Source organism: Solanum dulcamara, chromosome 9 (genome assembly GCF_947179165.1).
Source record: "Solanum dulcamara chromosome 9, daSolDulc1.2, whole genome shotgun sequence".
Lineage (NCBI taxonomy): Eukaryota > Viridiplantae > Streptophyta > Magnoliopsida > Solanales > Solanaceae > Solanum > Solanum dulcamara.
Genome location: NC_077245.1, coordinates 22,618,529 through 22,643,753, shown reverse-complemented (window position 1 = coordinate 22,643,753; position 25,225 = coordinate 22,618,529). Strand labels below are relative to the sequence as shown.

At 31.2% G+C, this 25,225-nt stretch overlaps 1 protein-coding gene across 1 annotated transcript; it reads right to left on the bottom strand.

Moving 5' to 3' along the window:
- Positions 1-1,278: 1,278 nt before the first annotated feature.
- Positions 1,279-2,484, bottom strand: LOC129903082 (ethylene-responsive transcription factor ERF014). Its single transcript, XM_055978568.1, has one exon. It carries the CDS (start codon positions 2,336-2,338, stop codon positions 1,640-1,642), a length of 699 nt encoding a protein of 232 aa, XP_055834543.1. The 5' UTR covers positions 2,339-2,484; the 3' UTR covers positions 1,279-1,639.
- Between the last annotated feature and the right edge of the window lie 22,741 nt (positions 2,485-25,225).

Genomic DNA, 25,225 nt, shown 5'->3' with positions numbered 1-25,225 from the left:
ATTTGGGATAAAACGAGCATATTTGATCCAAATATAATTTCCAATTTTTGAGTACATATTGTGATAGTGATTGCAAATTGCTGACACATGAGAGTGCTTCTGAATAGAGATCTGAAAAATATATATATAATTATGTTAATGGAGACTTAGGGTTCGTTTGGTTTGAATACAAGTTATGATAAAATAAATTATATTGGGATAAGTTACGCTGAAATTATTTTTTATTGAGTGTTTGGTTTGTTGTATTCAAAATAATATGCATTGCATAAATTTTAAGAATAGATTATTTGTTTACAAAAATATCCTTTACTTTATTTAGTTTTTTATATTTTCTTTGCAAGTTTTAGTTATTCAATATTCATTCTTAAAATAAAATTTTCACTTTCTTTATCTTAAATATTTTTATGTGTGCATTTTCATGATATCCGTATTAATTAAAAAATAAAACTTTTTCTTATTTAATTTGAAAATAGAATTTTTATTTTAAGTTTGTTAAAGTAAAAATGGATTTATGAGAAATCAAAATATAAATAAACATAAGAATTAGTCAAATAAATTTATAAATAAAAATTATATCATATAGTATGATTTTTTAATTGAAAAAATATGAAGAATTATCATAAAAATAAGGAATGAATGTTGTTATAAATGGTATTAAAAATAATGTAAATATATATGAATGTGAAAAGTAAGGTATAAAAAATATTTAAAGGGATATATTTGTCATTTATTTATTTTATCCCCAGATAAGTTATCCAGGGATTAGTATACCATCTAAGAGGAGGGATAACTTATCCCGATACTATTTATTAATCCCGGAATAATTTATTCCAGACTTGCCAATCAAACACCAAGTGTCACTATAATTTAATTTCAAAATTATTTGGTGTTATGCTTCACACCAAACGATCCCTCGATTTGTTATGTAACGGAGAGTTAACAGTTAACATTATTAGGAATACTAAAAATAGAGGTTTTTTCTATCTTGAAGTAATAAAAAAATTGTGTTATGAAATATAATTTTCTCACCAAAATATTAGAAAGCTTCCTAATTTTTCTGCGTGAAAACAAAACTATTTTTTCTTTTTCTCTCAATTCAATTGAATATTTTTTAGTAGAAATTTTTAATTAAAAAATAATATTTTTTTAGCAGTGTAATGACGAAGCTATGCACTTTAATTAACTACATCAATACATTGTCTCAAATCATTCCATCATGAAGAACAATTCAATTGAATCATGCCATTGCTAGTCAAAGTCTAATGGAAACAAACCATATAAATAAAATAAATATTTTCCCACCAATTTTTTATTCCAGTTTGAGTAACAATAAATGCTACAGCATATGACACACTTCTATAAAAGAATATATCTATAACAAGAATTTTCTAGGAACTCACATGGGAGAGTCCAGAAAATATGATTCCTCTCTCTGTATTGTCCCTATTTTTTTTTTCCCTTCTTACCTAATAATAATAATATAATAAATGTAAATAAAAATTAGCCTATGTAAGTGATGTTGTTCAAGAAAAAATTAACTTGACATCACCTTTAAAAAAAATGTTCTTTTTTTTTTTCAAAAAATAATTAACAAATATATGGTTAATAATTCAACTGAGATCTTGTTTTGTGTTGATGATCAGCAAAAACTCCATAAAGGGATATCTGCAGATGATTCTTCATAATAAACATCCTCCATTGAAGGTGGATCAAAGAAAATAGTACCATGTAGCATGTCATTGTACTTTGGTGAATCAAAGTTGTACCATTGCTCAAGCATTGATATCTCTTGATCAAATGTTGTAGTAGTATAATTTGGTAATAAACAAACCTCCTCCTCGGAAGAAGTAGAAGAAGAAGAAGGTGGCGGAGATGGAGATGATAAAATAGGATTAGTACTATCATTATTTGATGATGAGAGTACTAACTCTATATTTTGTTCATTTCCACCACCTTCAGCTGTGGCTGCGGCAGCCGCGGCCACTCTTTGGATGGCTTTAGGAGATAGTGTAGTGTGATGATCAATGTGGTGATAGAAAGATGAGTCAAAAGGGAAGTTGAGATTAGGAGAAGCTGAGGGGCCTTTAAGGCATAAAAGTGCAGCATCATAAGCTCTAGCAGCAGCTTCAGGGGTAGAATAAGAACCTAACCAAATTCTTGTTTTCTGATTTGGTGCTCTTATTTCTGATACCCATGATCCCCAGCTTCTCATTCTTACTCCTTTGTACTTATTCTTCTTCATCTTCATGTTGTTGTTATTATTATTGCTGCTTGATGATGATAATGGCATTAATGTCTTGTTTGGCTCTGCTAAACTCTTTTGCTCTGTCTTCACCATTGGTTGAATCTTGAAGGAATAATAAATTGAGATTGATTGAGTACTAGTGTAGTTTGATTTCTTCTTCTTTTCTTTTCTTTTTTTGTGTGTGCGCTTCTTTTTCTTGTGTGTTTAAGGTGGATATTGATGAAGTGATGTTGAAGTTAAGAGGAGGGGATGATTATTTATAGATGGTGTGTGGGGTTGTGTGCTAATTTGAGTTGGGGGTAGGGTAAAGGAGGGGTTGAACTTTGAAGTGAGGAGATCCTTCTAGTCAAGAGAGTAATGTCTACATGTAAATATCAGAGTGGAAGACAGACATTTTCCAGTACTTTAATCCAATGCAGAACTTGGATAAATGTCCTTTTTACTCTCTGTCTAAATGACAATATTGCCCTTATCTTTATAAAAATTATTTTCTTCATAATTTTAATCTATGTAAGGTAATTTGATTGATCAGTATAACATTTATTTAAGAAAGAAAGAAACTTAATAAATTTGTAATCTAAAATAAGTGTTAGATATTTGCTAATACAAATTATCTCAGTATAGATAAAACAAAAAGTTTCAGATTAAAATATTTTAAAATATAAAATGTATTATTTTTTTTGAACAAATTAAAAAATATATTTATCATATAAATTAGGAAAAAGGATTTAAATTAATTTTGCATATATAATGTTTGAAGCTTCCCATCCTTGGCAGGCATTTGAACATGAATTGGTGGTTGTTGTTTTTTTTTTAAAAAAAAAATAGTATTTAAAGTTGGAACGAAACTGTATTTGGAAATTAAAATTATGTTTAGACATGAAAACAAAAGTTGAAGATTTGTTAGTGAAAACTTTAAAAAAAAATTCAAACTTCAAATCTCATATTTCAAATTTAAAATAACAGGCCTGATAAATAATATTTAAAATGATCTCCCACTAGTATTTCACATTTTTAAAACCAAATCAGTATATGTTCTTCCATGTTCTATGAGAGAAAATAGAAACAGTAGCTTCCTCTGTCCTATTTATTTTACTCCAGTATATACTTTTCTTATTTAGCAAACTATCATGTGCTCATGTCTCATTTTATACTCTGAGGGAGTACAGTTTTATTTTTCTTTTCTAGAGAACATTTAATGCTAAAAATGATGATGTTTTTTTTTTTTATTGTAGATGCCATTTGAATGACTCTTTAGAGCTTGGGAAAAATATTTTCAGTAAAATACTAACAAATTAAATTAGGAAGAGAAAAGTCAAAAGTTTTCGAGGGGTTTCATATCTATCAATTCGATCAAATAGAATGAGGAATTATTATTATTTATAGATATTGAAATGAACGTTTTATCATTACTGATTAACTCCTATTTACCCCATTTTATGAGACTATTTTTTGATTTGATCTTATTTAGTACTTATATTTTCCAATTTTGGATATACATTAGTAGATACTTAAATTGGTATGAAGTTGAACAAGTAGACATTTATATTTTATGTGGCGTCACATGCAAATTGTCACATAGAACGCATGTTTGTATTTGTTCAATTTTATATAAATTTAAGTATCTATTTGTGCACATCTAAAATTAAATAATACACATGATAATTAAAAAAAAAGGAGTAGCCCGGTGCACTAAGCTCTCACCATGCGCAGGATCCGGGGAAAGATCCGACCACAAGGGTCTATTGTACGCAGCCTTACTTTGCATTTCTGCCAGAGGCTGTTTCCAATACTTGAACCCGTGGAAAGTGGAAACAGCCTCTAACAGAAATACAAAGTAAGGGTATCTTCAAATTTATGTATTACTCCTCTATCCCAATTTATGTGACATTTTTCATTTTTTGAGAGTCAATCAATTTAAGTTTGGCCGGGAATTTGCTCATGAAATTTTCAAATTTTTTGAAATAAAATTTATATATTTATAAACTACATAAAAAATAATATAAATCATAATAATTAATAATTTAAAATATTTAAAAAATATAAAAAAAAATTACAATCAAAAATAAATTTATTGAAATTTTAAAATTTAACAGATATCACATGAATCGAAACGAAATGACTATCTCTTTCTAGAGAAGAGTATAGAGGTAAAAAGGCAAAATAGGAAGTCTGGAAACCAGCAAGGATCCTCAAAAGTACGTAAGTACATATGTGATATCTGTTTTGCATTATTTGACTTGAACCACAAGTTATCTTCCCCCATTGATTTCAACAAATTGATTTCTGATTTGTACAAAGTATTTTTTAAACTTCTCTTCTTGTTTATATTTTATTTAATAGTATGAACATACTATTTGTAGTATTATTTAATTTCTTATTATTATTTATTGTTTTATATTTTGCTGACATAGTTTTCTCGTAAAACTGTGTCGTGTACCTTTTTGTTGTATCGAGGGTTTATTGAAAATAATTTTTCTACTCCCATAAATATATGGGTAAGATTTGTATATATCTTATTTTTTTCATACTTCACTTATGAAATTATACTGAATATGTATTGTTGCTTGTTTTTCGTTGTATAATGCACTATTTACAAAAGCAAATAAGTATTACTTTCTCCGTTTCAATTTGTTTGGCGTACTTTTTTTTATAGTCCGCTTCAAAAAGAATGATTGTTTCCTCTTTTTTTAGCAACTCTTTAATTCTAAATTTTCAAATGATTAAGATCACACGATTTAAAAATAAAATAAAATTTGTGTCAAATCAAAATAAACCAAATAAATTAAAATGAGTGCGTATTTAATTATTTCGTGATCACATTGATGTTATTATTTCATTTTATTAAAATGATATCACAATATGAGGATAATATTGCATTAAGCTATATAAAGCTGAGGAGAAACTGATTTGATACCTTTTATCTTATCAGCAATGTTTAGTCTATTTGTCTGTTTCTTCAACAAATTTTTCACACTCCAAAATATGTTTAGTCTGTTTTTCTATTTCTTCCGAAACTTAACTATTTGGTAAAATAAACTAATAAACTACCTCTTCTGTTAGATTCTTAATTAAGAAACTAGAAAACATATCTCAACATTTTTAGATTAGCTAGACATTCAAAAAATGTAAATTGTGATCCTTCTTTACACTTGCTAATTCAACAAATTAAAAAGGAAGGAAATAGTATAGTAGTAAGAAGTGGGCAAAAATGTAATTAAGGAAGAGCAGATTATTATGAAAATGACATGTCTTAATGAAGAGATCCATGTCGTCATCATCATATCTTGCATCTAAATATTCTATGCATTAAATAATTCAGTGCTAAAGAGAGAGAAATTAACATAGGATTCTGTCATTAGCAGCTTCCAGGATTCTGCAGCAAGGAAGTGTACTCTGAAGGGGGCTTAGGAATATAATATGCTACTACTAGCATACATGTAATTTTAGTTTGAGTCTTATTTTTAGAGAGTCAAATAATTTAATTTTGATCATAATTTGGACATAAAATCTTTAACTAGTTTGAAACAAAATTCATATATTCAGAAATTAAGTAAAAAAATTATAAATTATAATAATTGTCAAATTTAAAATATTTAAAAGATATATGAATAAATTACAGTAATAAATAGTCTTATTTGAATCTCGAAATCTGAAAGATGACACATAAATTGGAATGAGGGAGTAATAGTTTGAATTGACATGAAATTTAAGAAAAAAATGATTTTTTTGAAACTTGTAGTCTAAAATAAATTATAGATATTCGTGTAGCCATAAATCATTTTATTAAGCAAGGATAAAATAAATATTTTAAAATTAAATTGTTAATAAAAATAAAAAAATATTTTATTCTTTTTGGGTGTTAATATTTTACCTTTATTTTATTTTATATGTCTTGGTTAGTGTTAGAGTTTTTTTTCATGAATACTTAGTAGTGCAATTATCTCATAGTTTTTATTATTGATTTATTTAAAAAAAGTATGAAAAAGGGAAGAAGCTAAGGGGAAATCTAAAGACGCGCAATAGAACAGTAAAGATTTAACATGTAGGATAAGAGCTTTATTTGTGGGGAAAACAGCTGTTTCTCTTCTGTATTGCTCACCCCTCCTTATAACGCGTTTTTATTTTCTAATTTACTATGTCTATCAAAATCAGTCCTTATAACACACACACACTCTCTCTCTCTCTCTCATGTAAAAATAGTAAATAAAATACTCATTTCACTTGTCTAGGATTCTGACACATCCTTGTTGACATAAATATTTTATCATAATACACCTATAAATTTATCAATTTGTTGCTAAGTTTTAAAAAATAATTTAAGAACAAATAATTAGTGCATGTAGGTCTTTATTTTGAATATATTTTTAATATAGTAAATAGAGGAACTCTTAAAAATATTGCAACGGTTTCATGGGCTAAAAGCCAAAAATCGTAAAGAAAGAAATTCTTTACTAGAGATGCTCCTTTTTAAAAGGTTCACGCAAGATTATGTAGCAGTATATATGCTTACTTTCATTTGAAAAAAACAAATGATGTTTAACTATGGAAAGTTTCGTAAAAGTTAAACATTAACGCGTCTTAGAACTGCATAACATGTCTCCCAACCAAAAAGGATTATTCACTCTTAAATTGATGGTTGAATTTATAGATGTGATTCAAGAATATACAGGTTGAGATAATCATTCAAGATGATTTTACATTAACACTATCAAAAATATTGGATTTAGCAACAGATAAATTTTATAGCTAAACAGTAAAATTATTGTTAATCTTATTTAGCGTCGTCTTTCTGACATAGGCGGGCCCCGTCTTGGAGCCCCTACCTCACTATGTCTAACCAGTTGAGTTGAGCAATATAGCGGTAGACTAACGACGAAGTTCGTGGCTAATTTTAGTTGATTTTTTTTAGTAGTGTAATACGCTTTAACAATGCATACTTGATAATATAAAGAATAACAAGTAAAGAATATAATGACAATAAGGAATTGAATTGAGTCTGAATTCCAGTGTGGCTGAATGGCAGTGTCACCAGATAAAGCTTGAAATTCTTGTATTTCAGAACCATGAAACTTAAGATTACAACATTTGAGGATAATGCTATTGAATGAATCCAATGCATAAAATCAAAACTTTCGTCAAGGAGTATCAAAATATATTTTTTTAAAAATAGATACACTTAAAAAATAAAGGGAGAACATATAATATTTATACATATAACTAAAATTTAACCTACCTAAATAATGTAGTTTTTCGTAAGTGTGGGGTCCACTCCATACTTTCGAAGCTAGGCGGGCAAAGGCGGACCTAGAGGTAATTCAGGGAGTTCATTCGAACCCTCTCGATAAAAAATTACACTTTATATATATATATATATATATATATTGTATTTTAAATTTTTTTTATGTCTATATATTAATTTTGAACCTCTTGAATAGAATACTAGGGGTTGATTTAGAGATTAAGGGATTCAAAACTAATCATGAATTTCAAGTTCAAATCTTGAACACTATATTTTTTTTCTGAATCCTGAAATCTTGAATCCGGCACTGTTGGCAGGCCACTGCTATGATATCAATCTCGAATTTAATTTGAGTCTTCTACGAATGTGATTGCTCCTTCTAATCATGTGTTAAGGAAAGTGTCCAATATTTACTTCTACTATGTTGTATTCCGCCTGTCCTATTGGCTATTTGTCATGTGTTACTTTCTGATTTGTCCACGTGTCATGTCCTTCTTAAAACCCATACAAGAATTTTGCATTTTAAAACCTACCACCTTGAAGCAAGAAAATTGAAAAAAAGTTATTAAAAAATCAGTTCTTTTTAATAAACTTTTAATTAGAAAGTATATTTTGCTAAATTAACCTTATTAACGATATTTTATAACTCTATATAGAATCAGTATTTAAAAGAAAAGGGTGTAAAATGGGGTGTTTTATACCGCACGGAGTGAGGCGTAAATCTCGAAACATAAATCATAAGTCTCATAGATCTACGTACTATATATCTCATACATATTTAATTTTATAACTTTATTACTAAGAAAATAAGCAAAAGTAAAACTTTCAATAATTCTGCAAATAAATTTAAATTAATAATCAATAATATAGAAAAAAATATATTATAATATTTGAGAAGGTAACAACTAACAACACAAAAAAATAATAGCCGATACAATCTTTAAAATAAAATCATCATCCATATGTACTAGTCTTTTCACCCTCAATTAATATTTGCATTGATTATTGTTTATATATTTCAAAGAAGGAGAAGAATAAAAAGTATAAGAGTAATGATAGAAAATGAATAAAATTGCCTCAGGAAAAAATAGTGTTATGAAAGTTTTATCGTATCAATTTCAGATACGATTATTTAAAAAAATTATTTATTGCAATGTCATTTTCTGTGAGAGTTGCTTTATTTATTTATATAATTTTAGAAAAAATCACTACAATCATAAAAACATGATAACATAAAATATAAATATTGTTACACCAATAATAAAAAAATATGATTTAAAGAAAAAATATTTTAAATATAATAAAAAATCAAAATTAATACGTTGAGCGTATGTTTTTATGCTCGGAACTACGTTTTTACTCTCGAGGCCTATGTCCAAAATCCTAGAACTTGCGCCTTATGTATTTATGACACCTCTTCCAACCTCTTCGGTATTCCATTGGTTGTACCACATTTGAGTGACACCCTTGAGTTGGTAGGCCGCCAACTCCTCCTTCTCCTCTAAAGAAACCCCCATGATATCAACAATATTATACACTTCATCAGTGAACTCTTAGGGATGTTCTTTAACATTTGAACCATGAAACTCGGGAAGGTTCATTCTTACAAAATCTCTTACCTTTGAAGCCGGAGTAGGTGCATTGGGAGGAGCCAAACCACAAATTGGGCTTTCATGGTGAAAGCAGTTCGGAACTCGACATGGGTAACTTGATCAGAGATTAAATGTGAAATCATAAATACAAGGAGTATTTTATTAGAGGATAATTTTATAAATAGTGTAATTTAACTCCTAAAAAATTACAAAACTTCATTAATGCAAAGGGTAAACATGAAAAAGTTTCAAACATTTCTCTTGAACTTTGAATAATTCAACTATTTTAAACAATGAAAAAGATCTAGAAATTCAGTTAATACTCCCTCCGTCCCCTATTAGATGAACATGGTGATTAAGAAATCATTAATACATTGGAATACTTTACCATTTTGTCCTTTGTTTATATCAATACAATATACATAAGGTATAGAAATATCTAGTATTGAGAATTGTTTACATTCAAAATGTCATATTAATTATAAGGATAAAATAGAAAAAAATTAATTTTATTTTAATATAATAAGTGATTAAGTAATATAGAACAAATATTTTTAGCATGGAACAGAGGGAGCAATTTCCTAAAATAGAGCAATAGTAAAATGAAAGAGAGGGATTAGTTAAGTTAATTGTAGAAAAGTGTAAAGGGCAGCTAGATTCCCAAAGTAGTTGGTATTTTGGAGAGATGTGAGTTTGGTACGGCAGAAGGCCATAAAAGGGATATGCCGGCACATGACTCACTTTGACATTTGCTATTCAGGAGCTTTTCCATGTGGGCCACGCTTTCATATTTACGAGTTCACATTACCATTTTTCTTCTTCTATTATTATCCTAATACACCACCGCTTTTGTTTTTCATTTTATTTGAATAAAGTGTTCTCTTTTCATTTCACATGATTTCCCCTTTCTCATCCTTCAATTTAATTTGTTTAACAAGAGAATATTTCAGATGCATTTTTTGAAAGGATAAGTTTCCAACTCAACCTTAATCATAACATTGACGCGCAAAGTTTTGTAGCAATCCTCAAATTGCTTAGTTAACTAATTTAGTGAAAAATTTTAAAGTGTCCAGAAAAAAAATATCTCACTGTTTTTTGGAAAAATTTACAAAAATTAAATCACTAATAAATGTTGACATTCAATTTTATCCCACCTTAATTTAATTAACTTTTGAGCTTCTTCTTCGATTTTAAATAACTTTTAAATAATTATTTTACAAAATTAAAAATAATATTAAGTTTCAAGGCAATTTTGTCATATATATATATATACATACACTTACGATATATAGATTTATCTAATTCTTATTTTAATAAAAGAGTTGGAAAATAGTTTTTACCCAAAAAATAGTGTTTCTATTAAGTATGTATTTTATTTCGATAAAAAATTGATTAATTCACAGTTGAACTAGTCTTTCATTTCAAAACAATTGTCTTATATTGTAAAAATTAAGAAGGTTAAATAATTAACTGAGTTTATGGTTTGTCTTGTTTTCATTTTATCAAATTTGAATTTGGTGAAAAACATGAAGGAACCAGGTTCTTTCACCCGTTTATAACTTGTCTCGTTAAAATTTAATTTATTTATCATATAATTATAAAGTGATATATTTTTTAAATGCTCGAGGTGAATTTTATTGTACTTTATTATTGTGTCATTACTTGAGGCTAAGACGACATTCAATTTCTATCGCATCAAGATGTTAAGACATGGTGCGTACGTCCAATGCACCATTTGATGATTTGATGAGAATAAGGCAAAATATTGTTATATTGATGAAAAGTATGAAGTCTATCTCATTGAATTTGCTCCATTTCGTAATAATACATAATAAATCTAAAAAGATGAGGAGAAAACAATTATTGTAGTTGTATAAATGAATGTGGGCATGAAAAAAGATAAAATAATAATAGTCATTACTGTGGTGAAGAATATTATAGGTTCTCAAAATGGTCCTTCAAAATGAAGGTAATTTATATCATCAAATTTAGTATGAAAGACATTTGGCACTCGTTTATTGTGCGCCCTAATTTGATAAGTTTTAAAAATTCGTCATCAAATAAAAAATATAAAGTGGTGATGCACTCGACCTTTCAAAAGTGATGTTGAGGTTTGTTATATAAATATGATAAATTTCAAAGCATGACAATGAGTTCTAATGAAAATTGTGAAGCATGTATATATGATATTAGTCAATTCCTTGGAAAAAAAATGTGACTTGTGATAAGTATCGTGAATACTCGGTAATTCTTGAAAATGAATGTATCAATTTGATTAAAAATATTTTAATAAAGACATGCTTTTATATGATTAGATAAATATGCAACTCACCTCTACGGGAGGTTTGAGGGAAATAAAAAAATATTTGACATAAACAATCATTGATCGCATACTTTTAGTACGTCAAAGATAAAATCAAAAAAGAAATCTTGCCAATAAATATTTTGGCCATGACCATATGACAATATTTTTTTCCCTAAAAAAGATGTTTACCATATGGATGGTGTTATGAAGTATGTGGTGGTACAAAAGTAATTGGGAGCTCTAAAAACGCTAATTTATTACTACTTTGGAGGATTAAAATTGATTATATAAAATATTTCATTATATTAAATCTCGAAGAAATTTACATATTTGTCTAAGTGGGCATTCATATTGATACTATAAATTATGGAAAGATTTAATAACTTCATGTTACTACAATCATAACGGGTAAGAAATATAAGTGTGAAAAGCTATCCTGTTTTTCTCCTATTTGTAATACATATATGTGAACATGATGATGAAATCACATGCGAAAGTAAACTAGAAACTTACTATAAAAAAACTATCAGTTGGCATGACCGATTGTTCATCCTGATTTAAATATGACGCGAATCATTACTAGTCTCAAGGGAACTTTTGGTTTACCCTGATACTAACTAAATACTATGTCACTGTACGAAAGCCTATATAAGATATGAACATGCAATTGCTTTAGCAAACAAACCAATAACTTTATACATAAAAATCTGAAATTTGTATGATATGCATGTGTTTGTAAAATAACTACAACTGTAATTCAACTGGCTCATCTATGAAACTTCTAATATACTGGAGATAGATTATCAGAACAAGACCCCAAGCTACCTGAATACTCTGCCAATAATATATACGAACAACAAATACTCTAGATAAAACTGGAGTCTTCTGAAAGTAAGGAGGTCTTATCAAAGCTGGATAAAAATTATCAATGTGTTGTTGTAAGTATCCGAGTCTGCATTATAAAATGATGTAGCACTAAATGACATCAGTACATGAAATATACAGTATGTAAAATAGCTGAATGAAATGACTAGCTAAAATTAAGCATACCAATATGAATGAATAATTCTGAATATAGACTGGAATAAAGTCAACTGCATAGTAATGCAATCTTGTGTACATTAACAATAAAACTTTATGATTGTAAATATACATCAATAACAAATACTGAAAATAATATAGCTTTAATTTTCTTTGAGGGTTTCTTACAACTGACATAAACCATGGGAGCAACGTGGAGTCCAATGTACAACCCAGTTAGGAGGGTGCCCTATAGCTTGTTAAGGGTATAAAACCTATCTGATGTGGACCCAAGAGTTGAACCATTTAGGCTAAAATCGTCAATCTCAACTGACGGAATACCGCTATTAAGCCATTTAGTCTAAAGGTATCAACTTTAACTAGCGGAATACCCTTATTCTATGATGGCAACGTAGTTCTAAGACTTGGGTTATTTAGAATCTATGTCAACTCGATGCTAAATAGTCCTCCTAAAACTGTATTACTATCTGCTCAAAATACATCATGAAAATTGTATCTAAAATCACATTGTGAGTCTTTACTCAAATCTATAAAATTGTACTGTTGGTGAGACTATGCTCACAACTATCTGAAACATACTGATGTTCTGAGTTTTCATGATAAAAATAATTCTCTTTTGAAAATTATATCTAGTTGTAATAAAAAGTTATAAACTTTCATAATGAGTCTTTCAAGTGACTAAATTTTCTTTAAGACATAATCTTTAAAATAGATATAAAAAAAATCCATAAAAATATATTTTCTTGAACTCTTTCTTCAAATAATGCACTTCAAGTTTAAAATAAAAATACTTTCTTGAAATACTTATTGAAAATCTTGAACTTCATTCATGAAAATAATGCATATGAAATTCAATGACAAGGTTTTAAAATAACTTTGACTAAAAAGGGGTCCATGAGATATACTAATCATGAACCATGAATCAAAGATCATTAAAGATATGAAGTACCATAATTTTGATGATAAACTCTAGTTTTGATCTTACTAACTGAAATTGTAGATGTAGGGCATGAGGAACAACTTAGTTCATCACTATGATAGCCTTACATACCTTAAACGCTCCACAAATTTTGATGAAGAATCCTAACGATGAAAAAATTCTTTTTTGAGATTCTTGAAAATGCTATGGCCAAGGATTAAATTTTCTATTAATAATTTGTGATTAGATGAAGGAATTTGAGTTGGAAATCTTGAAATCCTTGAAGGACTTACCTTGAAGAAGAATCTTTAATTCTTGAGAATTCTTGGATGTTGAAGTTTGCGGAGAGAATGAGATGGGTTTTAATGATGAAAACTAATTGTCTAACCCTCTTAATATGTTTTAAGGTTATTTAAATAATCCTCAAAGGACTTAGGATAAAAATACCCTCATTTAACAAAAGATAGATAGAATTTCATGCTTACAGGCACGAGTGACAGCCTCATCTGATGGACCATTGCTCGTGTGATGGGCCATCGATTTTGATATACTGGAGCGTCTTTGATAAAATGATCGTAATTATTTTCTCTGGACTCGAATTGATGAACGGTTGGTGTAGTTGGAAAAAAGACTCATATACCTTTATTTTGATAGTTCAAACTATGAAGAGATATGGCCATTTGACGTAGATCCTTACATGAACTCATGCAAAAATTTAGCCGATAAAAAATCTTTAAACTCAACTTAATACTAGAGGATCCTTATGACCCTAATTCACATCTAATTCACTTCAAATACTTAGGATTTAATCCAAACACATATATACAATTAGAAGTCATCGAATTTGGACCTATACACATACGAAAAAAGGTTCAGCTCTTAGCTTAAATTTTTTTGAAGTGTTATACCAAGGTATAATGCAGTGGAGTAAAAATGAGTTATTATGCATAAAGTAAAATTGTAAGATGTAAAGTACGAATTGCGTCTTAAAGCATAAAGGATTTCTCAAAAGTCTTGACATTATTGTATGGTTTGAGGCATAAAGGATTTCTCCAAAGTTCTGACATTATTTGTAACACCCCAAAATATTCTAACTTAGATCGATCCAATAGCCCATAAAAAAAGTTAGAATTCTTCACATTTGTGATCCACAACTATGCACCTACAAACTGTTGAAGAGTCTACAAGTCATAGGTGAGGTTCACAGACCACTACCAAACTTCTTAGAAATATTTAAGATCCTTATTCATCTTTCTACGGATGTCTTCTATGGCCCATAGGAGTTCCTACGGACCATAGGTGATGCCCGTAGAAGAGATTCAGAGACTCAGAAAGCTAGAAACCTCCAAGTGTACATGATGAAGGGACCTAATGATTTGTAAAGAGTTCTACAAACCATAGAAGGTCCCGTAGGTCAACTCCCAAATACCCCTACCTCAGAACAATTTTACGAATAGGGTCTATGACCCATAGCAGGGTTTATGACCCGTAGATCCCAAACCCTAAAGACCCAGTACCCTTCCACAAATAACTTGTACGACTTGTAGTTGGGTCTGCGACCTGTAAAAGGGACCCTTAGACCCAACCTCTGAGAACCAGTAGCTTCCAGTAGTTCAAGTGAAATTCTATGAGAGGGATCCTACGCCCCGTAGAAATTTCTACGGACCATATGAGGTACCCGTAGACGGTCCATGTCAATTTTATTAAGGGGTAATTTTGTCTTTTCTCTACCTTTTCCCAAGAAAAATCCTGATATTTTAGGACTAAATTATCTTTTATCAGTACCCTACGACCCTTTTTCCCTCATAATCACTTCAAAGACTGAGAGCAATGATTGGAGAGGAGAAAAGGCTAAGGTTCAAGTATATTCATTGAGTTCTTCGAGTTTTGCCAAGAACATTGTTCTTTCAGGTATATAAGGCTAATTATAACGTTGGACTGAGTTTGTCCTCTCACCCTACATCTCAATCCAGATATAATGAGTTCAAGCTTGAGATTAATCCTATTGTATTGAATTTTCGAATGAGTCACGATTTCTTTCGTTGAGTTCTGCATATATTTATTTAAGATTGTGATTATTCCTATAATTCAAATTATTGAATTCGTTGTTCATGCTTACATCCATATAAACCCTAGTTGAGTGTTTACATTGCTTCTTACTATTCATTATTTTGAGTTGAAAAATGATGTATTTTCATGTCTTGAAGAAACATGAATGTCCCAAGTGTAGTACACATTGCTTGAGTTTATGAAGCTTTACATTACTGATTTTATGCATGATTTTTACCAATTTTAAATAAGTTAAGATTATTTTGCATAAATGATATTTTGAGAAAGAGTTTGAGGGGACACGAGTAGTCCCAAATGCATATTAATTTTTAAAGAAAGAACATAAAGATTTGAGTAGAGTTTGAGCTAATCAAAGTAAAGTTCCATGAGACTAAATGAGATATATTTTGAGTATCTTACTTACCTTATTATATGAGCATTACTGCATGATTTTAGGAGTCGTATTGATCACAAATTTGGGTAAGAGTATAGATAACTATAATTGCATAAACTATGTAGCCAGCGTAGGATAGAATCATATTATTGATTCGGGAGACTCCTCACTTCAGTCTCCGATACAGACTTTATACGGATCCATGATTTGAGATTGTGTCCCTTATCCTACAAAGGTAATAGATGGATCTGGCAATGTGAGAAGTATATTTTATCATCACGATTCTCATAGTGATAGTTGGTGATTCGAGAAACTCTCCAAGAAGAAAAAATACTATATTATTTTGAGATGCATTCATTGTTTTGTTTCATTGTAAAGCTTTGAAGTCTTCCATCACAATTGCATGCTTTACTTTCGGTCAGTTATTTTCAATATTCATTGTAATTTAGTATCCAATAAGTATATTTTCTTTTCAGCTATTTTACATACCGTATATTTCATATACTGATGTCTTTCAATGCTGCATCATTTTATGATGTAGATACAGATGTTAGAGATCCTCAACAAGCTTTGTTGAAGATCATATTCCTCCAGTTATTGGTGAGACCTCCTTGCTTTTGGAAGATCTTCTTTTGTTCAATTAGTCATTATTATAAGTTCTTTTGGGGTAGCCGTAGGCCTATTCCAGTATCTATCTACAATATTGAGAGGCTTCATAGAAAGAGCAGAGAGTTAATTTAGTATTTCAGAGACTATGTTTTAAAATATTCTTTTAGATATATTTAGATTATTTCAGATATTTTAAGAGATTTCTTGTAAGTACTTAATGTGACCATTATTTTTAAACTGTGATTATCAAGTTAAGTCTTCCATTTAGTAGTCAGTCAGGTCAAGGATTCGCTTGGGGCCAATAATGGTTTTTAAGTATTGGTCACGCTTAGGGTGTAGACTCGGAGCTTGACAAAGTTGGTATCAGAGCAAAAAACTCAATAGTCCTAGGTTGTCTTTGAAGCCGTATCTAGTAGAATACCTCTTATCAATGTAAAGCGCACCATATCTATAATGGAGAGGCTACAGGAAATTAGGTATTGTTTTACTTATTTCATACTCTAAATTTATGCAATAGAGTTTAGCTCTATAAAAGTTTCTTCTAACTCATGCGTTTACACATTTTTAGTTCATACCTCTAAAGCACACCATTAGTCAGAGGAATGTTGCCAACATTGAGATTCTATCGACTATTATGCCTCTACCATCGAGAATATAGACTCTGAATGGAGCTCATGTGTCATACCAAGCTATTGATGCTCGAGCTCATGAGGTTCCACATACAAATGCTCACAACCTTCCCTCACTTCTAAGGCCTAGTTCAGAGTAGCGATTAGTATGCTCACTCAGTTCATAACTGCTCAGTTAGGTCATTGGGGTACTCTAGTCAATAACTCTAGTTTCTAAGATTCTTCAGCTGCTACGAGGATTAGAGATTTCTTATGGATGAACCCACCAGTCTTTACTGGGTTCAAGATTAAAGAGAATATCCAAAATTTTATTGATGAGATGTGGAAATATCTATAGGCCATGCATACTACTAAGGTCGAGGGATTTGAGCTTGTTTCTTATCAGCTCAAAGATGTGGCTAATATTTGGTACAACCAGTAGGAGGAGAGTCATGGTGAGGATGTAGATCCTGCTATTTGAATGAGTTTGAAAGTGTATTTCTACACGACTTCTTTCCCCAAAAGTTGATTGAGGTAAAGGTGGAAGAGTTTGTGAATCTGAAACAAAAGAGATTGGCAGTGAAAGAATATATCCTTAAGTTCATCTAGTTGTCTAGGTATGCTCCAGATATGGTTACTGATGTGAGATCAAAGATGAGAGTTCGTCTTTGGATTGGGCAAGCATGTGAAGAAAAAGTGCAAGGACATGTTGCTAAGTTTAGTCATGGACATCTTCATACTCATGGTCTATGCACAACTGGTCGAGGAGGATAAGAAGAGGAATAGAAAGGACCAACATAATAAGAAGACAAAGTCTGTAGGACATGAGTCCAGTCATCAGAAGAATGGTAATGGAAACTGGTATTTCTTTTAGAAAAAGCCTTTTAGCTGTGCACCATAATTAGCAAAAGCACCAACATTGAACAATAAGAATGATCAGAGGTCACAGAGTAACCAAAATTTCAGAGCTCAGAATTCTGAATCTAAAGAAAGTGTGGCCCAAGGTTCTTCGCAGAAGTCACATTGTTGTAATTATGGTAGACTCTATTTGGGAGAGTGTCATGATGACACTAGTGACTGCTACAAGGTTTGGTTAGATGGGTTAGTATATAAGAGACTGCCCGTCGAAAATACAAGGTAATAGGGGCAAAAGGCCCAGTCTTCAACAACAGTACCATCTGATAGAGTTTCCCAAAATGGAACTACTTCAATGACATGCAGAGGCTCAAACTGTCTGTACGTCATGGCCAGTCGCTAAGATCAGGAGAAATCTCCAAATGTCATCACTGGTATGCTTAAAGTTTTTTCTCTTGATGTTTATTTCTTAACTTTATTAGGGTGCAAATCTGTCCTTTATGACTCCTTATATAGCCGTGAAGTTTGGGATCTATCCAAAATGCCTTCTAGAGTCTTTAAATATTTCTACTCCTATTGGTGAGTGTACTTTAGCAAAAAGAGTCTATAGAGATTGTACAATTACCATCTATCACAAAGATACCACAACAGACTTAGTTAAGTTGGATATGGTAGATTTTGATGTCATTCTAGGTATAGACTTGCTTTATGCTTGTTATGTCTCAGTCGATTGTAGAACTCGAGTTGTCAAATTCCAACTTCCAGATGATTCAGTCATAGAGTAGGAGGGTAGTCCACTTGTATCTAAGGGTCATTTTATTTCATACCTTAAGTCCAAAAATTTAGTTTCCAAGGAGCGTATCTACCACATGTTCGAGTTAAAGATAATAATTTCGAGACACCATCCCTTCTGTCATTTCAGTCATGAATGAGTTTTCAAAAATCTTTCCCGAGGATCTACCTAGAGTGCCTCCCAATAAGGGGATAGACTTCATAATAGATGTCTGTCCTGATACTTAGCCTATCTCTATTATGTCTTACATAATGGCTCCAACTGAGTTAAAGAAAAAGAGCAAATGAAAGATCTTCTCGATAAAGGTTTTATCAGGCCAAGTGTCTTACTTTGGGGCGCTCTTATTCTATTTGTGCAAAATAAAAATGGTTCCCTTAAAATATGCATTGACTACCTTTATTGAACAAGGTCACCAAAAAAAATAAGTACCCTATTCCCAGAATCAATGACCTGTTCGACCAACTTTAGGGTGCCACTTGTTTCTCTAAGATAGACCTCAAATTAGGCAATTATCAGTTGAAATTGAGAGAAAGTGACATCCCGAAGACCATATTCACAACCAGTTATGGACATTATGAGTTTCTTCTTATGTCTTTTGGTTTAACTAACGCTGCTTCAACATTCATGGAACTCATGAACAAAATGTTTAAGCAGTACCTAAACATGTTTGTTATCTTGTTCGTCGATGATATTCTGATCTATTTTAAAAATAAGGTGGGGCGTCCCAACCATCTCTCAACTTTTCTCTAGACTCTAAAAGATAGGGAGTTATATGCTAAATTTTCTAAGTGTGAGTTTTGGCTTGCATCTGTGGCATTACTAGGCCACATTATTTCTAGTGAAGGTATCCGGATTGATTCGTAGAAGATTGAGGCAGTAAAAAATTGGCCCAGACCCATATCCCCAACTAATATAAGGATTTTCTTGGATTTGATCAATTACTATAGAAGGTTTTTAGAGATATTCTCATCCATATTATCTCCATTCACAAAGTTGACCTAGAAGAAGATTAAGTCCAATGGTCTGAAGCTTATGAGAAACGTTTTTCAAGAGTTGAAAACCCGATTGACTACTACTCCAGTATTTTTCCTACCCAAAAAACAGATGATTTTGCTGTGTGTTGATGCAGAAAGGTAAATTTATATTCTATGCCTCCAAACAACTTAAAATCCATAAAAGGAATTATTCGACTTATGATCTCGAGTTAGCAACATTGGTATTTTCTCTCAAGATATGACATCACTATATCTATGGTGTGCATGTAGATGTGTGCACTGACCACAAGAGTATTCAATACATCTAAGCTAAACTTGAGGCAAAAGAGATGACTTGAGTTGCTCAAGGACTATGACATGATCATTCTCTTCCATCCAGGTAAAGATAATGTTGTTGTTGCTGCTCTTGCTAGCGTATCCATGTAAAGTATTTCTCATGTGGAGGAAGAAAAGAAGGAGTTAGCTAAGGAAGTACATAGACTTGCATGTTTGGGAGTTCGCCTTATGGATTCAAATGATGGTGGTGTCATTGTTAAGAATGGGGTTGAATCATCACTAGTGGTAGAAGTGAAGGAAAATAAAGACCAAGACCCCATCTTACTTTAGTTAAAGGAAGATGTTCATAAGTAGAAAGTAATGGCTTTTGCATAAGGGAGAGATAGTGTGTTGAGATATGAAAGTAGACTGTGTGTTTCAAATGTTGATGGCCTCCGAGACATAATCATGGAAGAGGCCCATAGCTCCAGATATTTGATTCATCCAAGTTTCACAAAGATGCACCACGACTTGAGGAAAATCAATTGATGGAGTGGCATGAAGAGGTACATTGCAAACTTCATTTCCAAGTACCTGAATTGTCAATAAGCCAAAGTTCAAAATCAAAGGCCTTATGATGTGGCTCAGAATATAGAGTTGCCAAAAGAGAAATGGGAGATGATCAATATGAATTTTATTATAGAATTACCGCAATCTCACAAATAACATGGTTCAATTTTGATGAATGTAGATCGGATGACTAAACAAGCCCATTTTTTGTTGGTTATAACTATAGGTTCGCTGAGGATTACACCCGATTGTAAATTCATGAGACAGTCCGATTTTATGGAGTTTCTTTGTCTATTATTTCAGATAGAGGAGCTCATTTTACTGCCCAGTTTTGAAAGTCATTTCAGAAAGATCTAGGCTCAAAGTTAAATTTTAGTACTGCTTTCCATCCTCAAACAGATGGTCAAGCAGAGCGTATGATTCAAACTCTTGAATACATGTTGAGAGCTTATGTTGTTCACTTTAAAGGTAATTAGGATGATCATTTGCCTCTTATAGAATTCACAAACAACAACAATGTTCACTCAAGTATTCATATTCTTGATCATCAGGTTCGCAAGTTGAGGACCAAAGAGGTCGTTCCAATTAAAATTTTATGAAGAAATTAGTTTGTTAAAGAGGTTACATAGGAAGCCTAAGGAGATATGAAAGATAAATACCCTCATCTATTCGTTCTTGCTAGTGTTGATGTTGAAGGTAATACTCATTTTTCCATCTCTGATTTAGTGTCTTTTTGAGTGTTTGAGTATTTCAATTCTTGAATTGCACTAGTGCGTTGTGTAAATTCTTAGCTTGATCATCATTTGAGGATGAATAATCCTAAGGAGGAAATATTATAACACCCTAAAATATTCTAAATTAGATCAGTCTAATATCCAATAGAAAAAGTTAGAAATTCTTCAAATCTGTGATCCATGACCAAGCATCTATAGACCGTAGAAGAGTCTATGAGTCAAAGGTGAGGTTCGTAGACCACTCCCAGATTTAGAAATATTTAAATTCCTCATTCATCTTTCTATGGATATCTTCTACTGCCCGTAGGAGTTCCTACGGACCATAAGTGGTATCTGTAGAAGAGATTCATAGACTCATAAAGTTAGAAACCTCCAAGTCTACATGACCAAGGGACCCTACAATCCGTAGAGAGTTCTACGGACCGTTGAAGGTCTGGTAGATTAAGTCCTGAAGAACCCTATCTCAAAACACTTCTACTAATAGGGTCTACGACCAGTAGACACCAAACCCCAAAGACCACAGTACCCTTCCACGAACAACTTATATAACTCGTAATTGGGTCTACAACCTATATGAGGGACTCATAGACCCAAACTCTGAGAACTAGTAGCTTCTAATAGCTCAAGTGAGATTCAACAAGAGGGCTCCTACGACCCATAGAGATTTCTAGGACTGTAAGAGGTACCTGTAGATGGCCCCTATCAGTTTAATGAGGGGTAATGTAATTTTTTTAACCCTTTCCTAGTCAAAATTCTATCGTTTTGGGACTAAATTTTATCTCTTATCAGTACCCTATGACCCTCTTTCTCTTATAATCACTTCAAAGACTTAGAGCAAGGATTGGAGAGGAGAAAAAGTTAGGGTTCAAGCTTATTCATTGAGTTCTTTGGGTTTTGCCAAGAACATTATTCTTCCAGGTATGTAAGGCTAATCATACCATTGGACTGAGTTCATCCTCGTGCCCTATATCTCAATTCAGTCATTATGAGTTCAAGCTTGAGATTTAATCCTATTGTATTGATTTTTAAAATGAGTCATGATTTCTTTTGTTGTATTCTACGTTTATTTATTTTAGATTATGATTATTCCCATAATTCGAATTCTTGAATTTGTTGTTCATGCTTATGTCCACATGAATCCTAGTTGAGTGTTATATTTCTTCTTAATATTCATTGTTTTGAGTTGAAGAATGATATATTTTCATGTCTTGATCAAAAGAAGAGTTTTGAGGAAACCTGAATGTCCCAAGTGCAATATACATTACTTGAGTTTATGAAGCTTTACATTGCTGATTTTATGCATGATATTTACCAATTTTAAATTAGAGCTAAGAGTATTATTCATAAATGATATTTTGAGAAAGAGTTTGAAGGGACACGAGTAGTCCTAAATGCATATTAATTTTTAAAGAGAGAGCATAAAGAGTTGAGAAGAGTTTGAGCTAATCAAAGTAAAGTTCAATGAGACAAAATGAGATGTATTTTGATTATCTTACTCACCTTATTATATGAGCATTACTGCATGATTTTGGGAGTAATATTAAGTACCAATTTAGCTAAGAATTTAGATAACTCAAACCTTATAAACTACGTAGCCAGCGTAGGATAGGATCGTACTATTGGTTTGGGTGACTCCTCATTTGAGTCTCTGATACAGACTTTATATGGATCCATGAGTTGAGATTGTGTCCCTTCTCCAGGAAAGGTAATGGACAGCTCTAGCAACATGAGCAGTATATTGTATCATCACGAGGCTTATAGTGATGGTTCGGTTAGAGAAATTTCCCAAGAAGAGAAAATACTATATTATTTTGAGATGCATTCATTATTTTGTTTCATTGTAAATTTTCAAAGTTTTCCATTTCACTTGCATACTTTACTTTCAGTCTATTATTCAATATTTATTTCAGTTTAGTATCTAGTGATTATGTTTCCCTTCAACTATTTTACATACCATACATTCCATCTACTGACGTCTTTCGATGTTGCATCATTTTATGATGCAGATACAGGTGTTAGAGATCCTCAGCAAGCGCATAATTGGTGATCATATTCTTCAAGCTTTTGGTGAGACCTCCTTACTTTTAGAGGAACTCCTTTTGTTTAGTTAGTCATTATTATAAGTTCTTTTGAGATAGCCGTGACCTGTCCTGATACCTATTTACATTATTTAGAGGTTTCATAGGCAGAGTAGAGAGTTAATTTAGTATTTCAGAGATTATGTTTTAAACATTCTTTTACATATATTCAGAGTATTTCAGATATTTTATGAGATTTTTTTTAAGTACTTAAAATGATCACTGCTTTTAAACTATGATTATCAAGTTAAGTCTTCTGTTTAATAGTTAGCTAGGCCAAGGATTCGCTTGGGGGCAAGCAATGACTTTCGGGTGCCGATCACGCCTAGGTGTAGACTCGGAGCGTTACATTATTGTATGGAGATGCGTTCTCATTTATAATGTAATGAAGTGATTTTTTGGTCTGACAATAGACAAAAAATTTAAATATATTATAATGAAATTACTTTCATATTTATATAGATTACGAAGTTTATATAAACATACTTGAAGGATTTAAAAGATTTTAAAGCAATTTTATTGAGTGCCTAATAATAGTGAGATCGCTTAACATAACGAAAGATCAATTTTGATCTCATAAAATGATTAAAAAGTGCTATATCATAGCGCAATTGGTAAACTTATATTTCGTAATATTACTATTCATAAGATAATACTTTTATTAATGTGAATGCAAAATACAACATCACTCTTATCGATGTAGATATTAGAGTGAATCAAATATTGATTTATAAATTTTTTATTCTAATCAATTGTGTCAATTTATTAGTTATGAAACTGTAGAAAATTATTTGATTTATATGTAGTTTGATCTCGAGAATGTTATTTGTTTTCATGTGAGAACATTGTACTACAAGACATTCAAATTTATTATCATGCAAATGAAAGTATTCGCCAGTACTTAATTGCTACTATGAATAAGTCAAATAAGAAGTTTATCCGCGCTGATGATATCACTAACTGAGTGTTAATCTATTGACTGAGCTCACAGACTCAACACATTCAAAGACAAAAAACAATTGTGTCGGAATAACCTCAAGGATGGAACATTTTCATGAATGTGATCTGGTCACAAAGACACAATCATTAGCAACATTTGTAAAGCTAAATATGAGATTAGGAAGTATCCTTTATAAGAATTAAGTAATGGTTTCAACAGGGGGAGTAAATACGCATTGCACTATTTTTTTCTAGCTAAGGTTTTATCCCATTGAATTCACTGGACAAGGTTTTTAATGAGGCAACTATCAAAACGTAAAAAAAATATGTTTACTCTTTTTTCTTCACTAGGATATTTTACACTGAATTTTTCCTATTAATATTTTAACGAAACACATTATCTATTAAGACATGAACATTCAAAGAAAGTGTTATGAAACTAATAAAATATTACGAATGACTTTGTATACTTGATTTTTCTAGATTTGTTCTTTTACATGGACATCCAAAAGAAGTATTGTAAAATTATGCCCGAACACATAGATTGGCCCTTTAACTTGGTTGGTTTTTCCTCTCAGGCACCTCAACTATTCTGTCTTCCTATTGAACCTCTGAACCATACATAATTTGTATCTTTTAAATATTCATTGCTGACATTGCATAAAATGTGTTATCAGTTTGAAGAGCGCGTGAAAAGTATTTAAAGGGGCTGATGTTGAATCCATTTTGGGATGTAAGGGGCTGATGTGGAATTTATTAACGTGTTATCACATTTGAAGAGCACGTAAAAAGGAAGACTATTACATCCCAAAATGGATTCCACATCCCCTTTAAATCCTTCTCACGCGCTCTTCAAACGTGATAAAATATTTTATGCAATGCCAGTAATGAATGTATAAAAGGTACAAATTATGTATGATTCAAGGGTTCAACATGAAGATAGCATAGATGAGGTTCTTGAGAGAAAAAACCAACCAAATTCAAGGGGCCTTATTGTGGATG

Bases quoted from the DNA above. Each gene is read 5' to 3' on its own strand.
- LOC129903082 (XM_055978568.1), bottom strand. From the start codon at position 2,338: ATGGTGAAGACAGAGCAAAAGAGTTTAGCAGAGCCAAACAAGACATTA.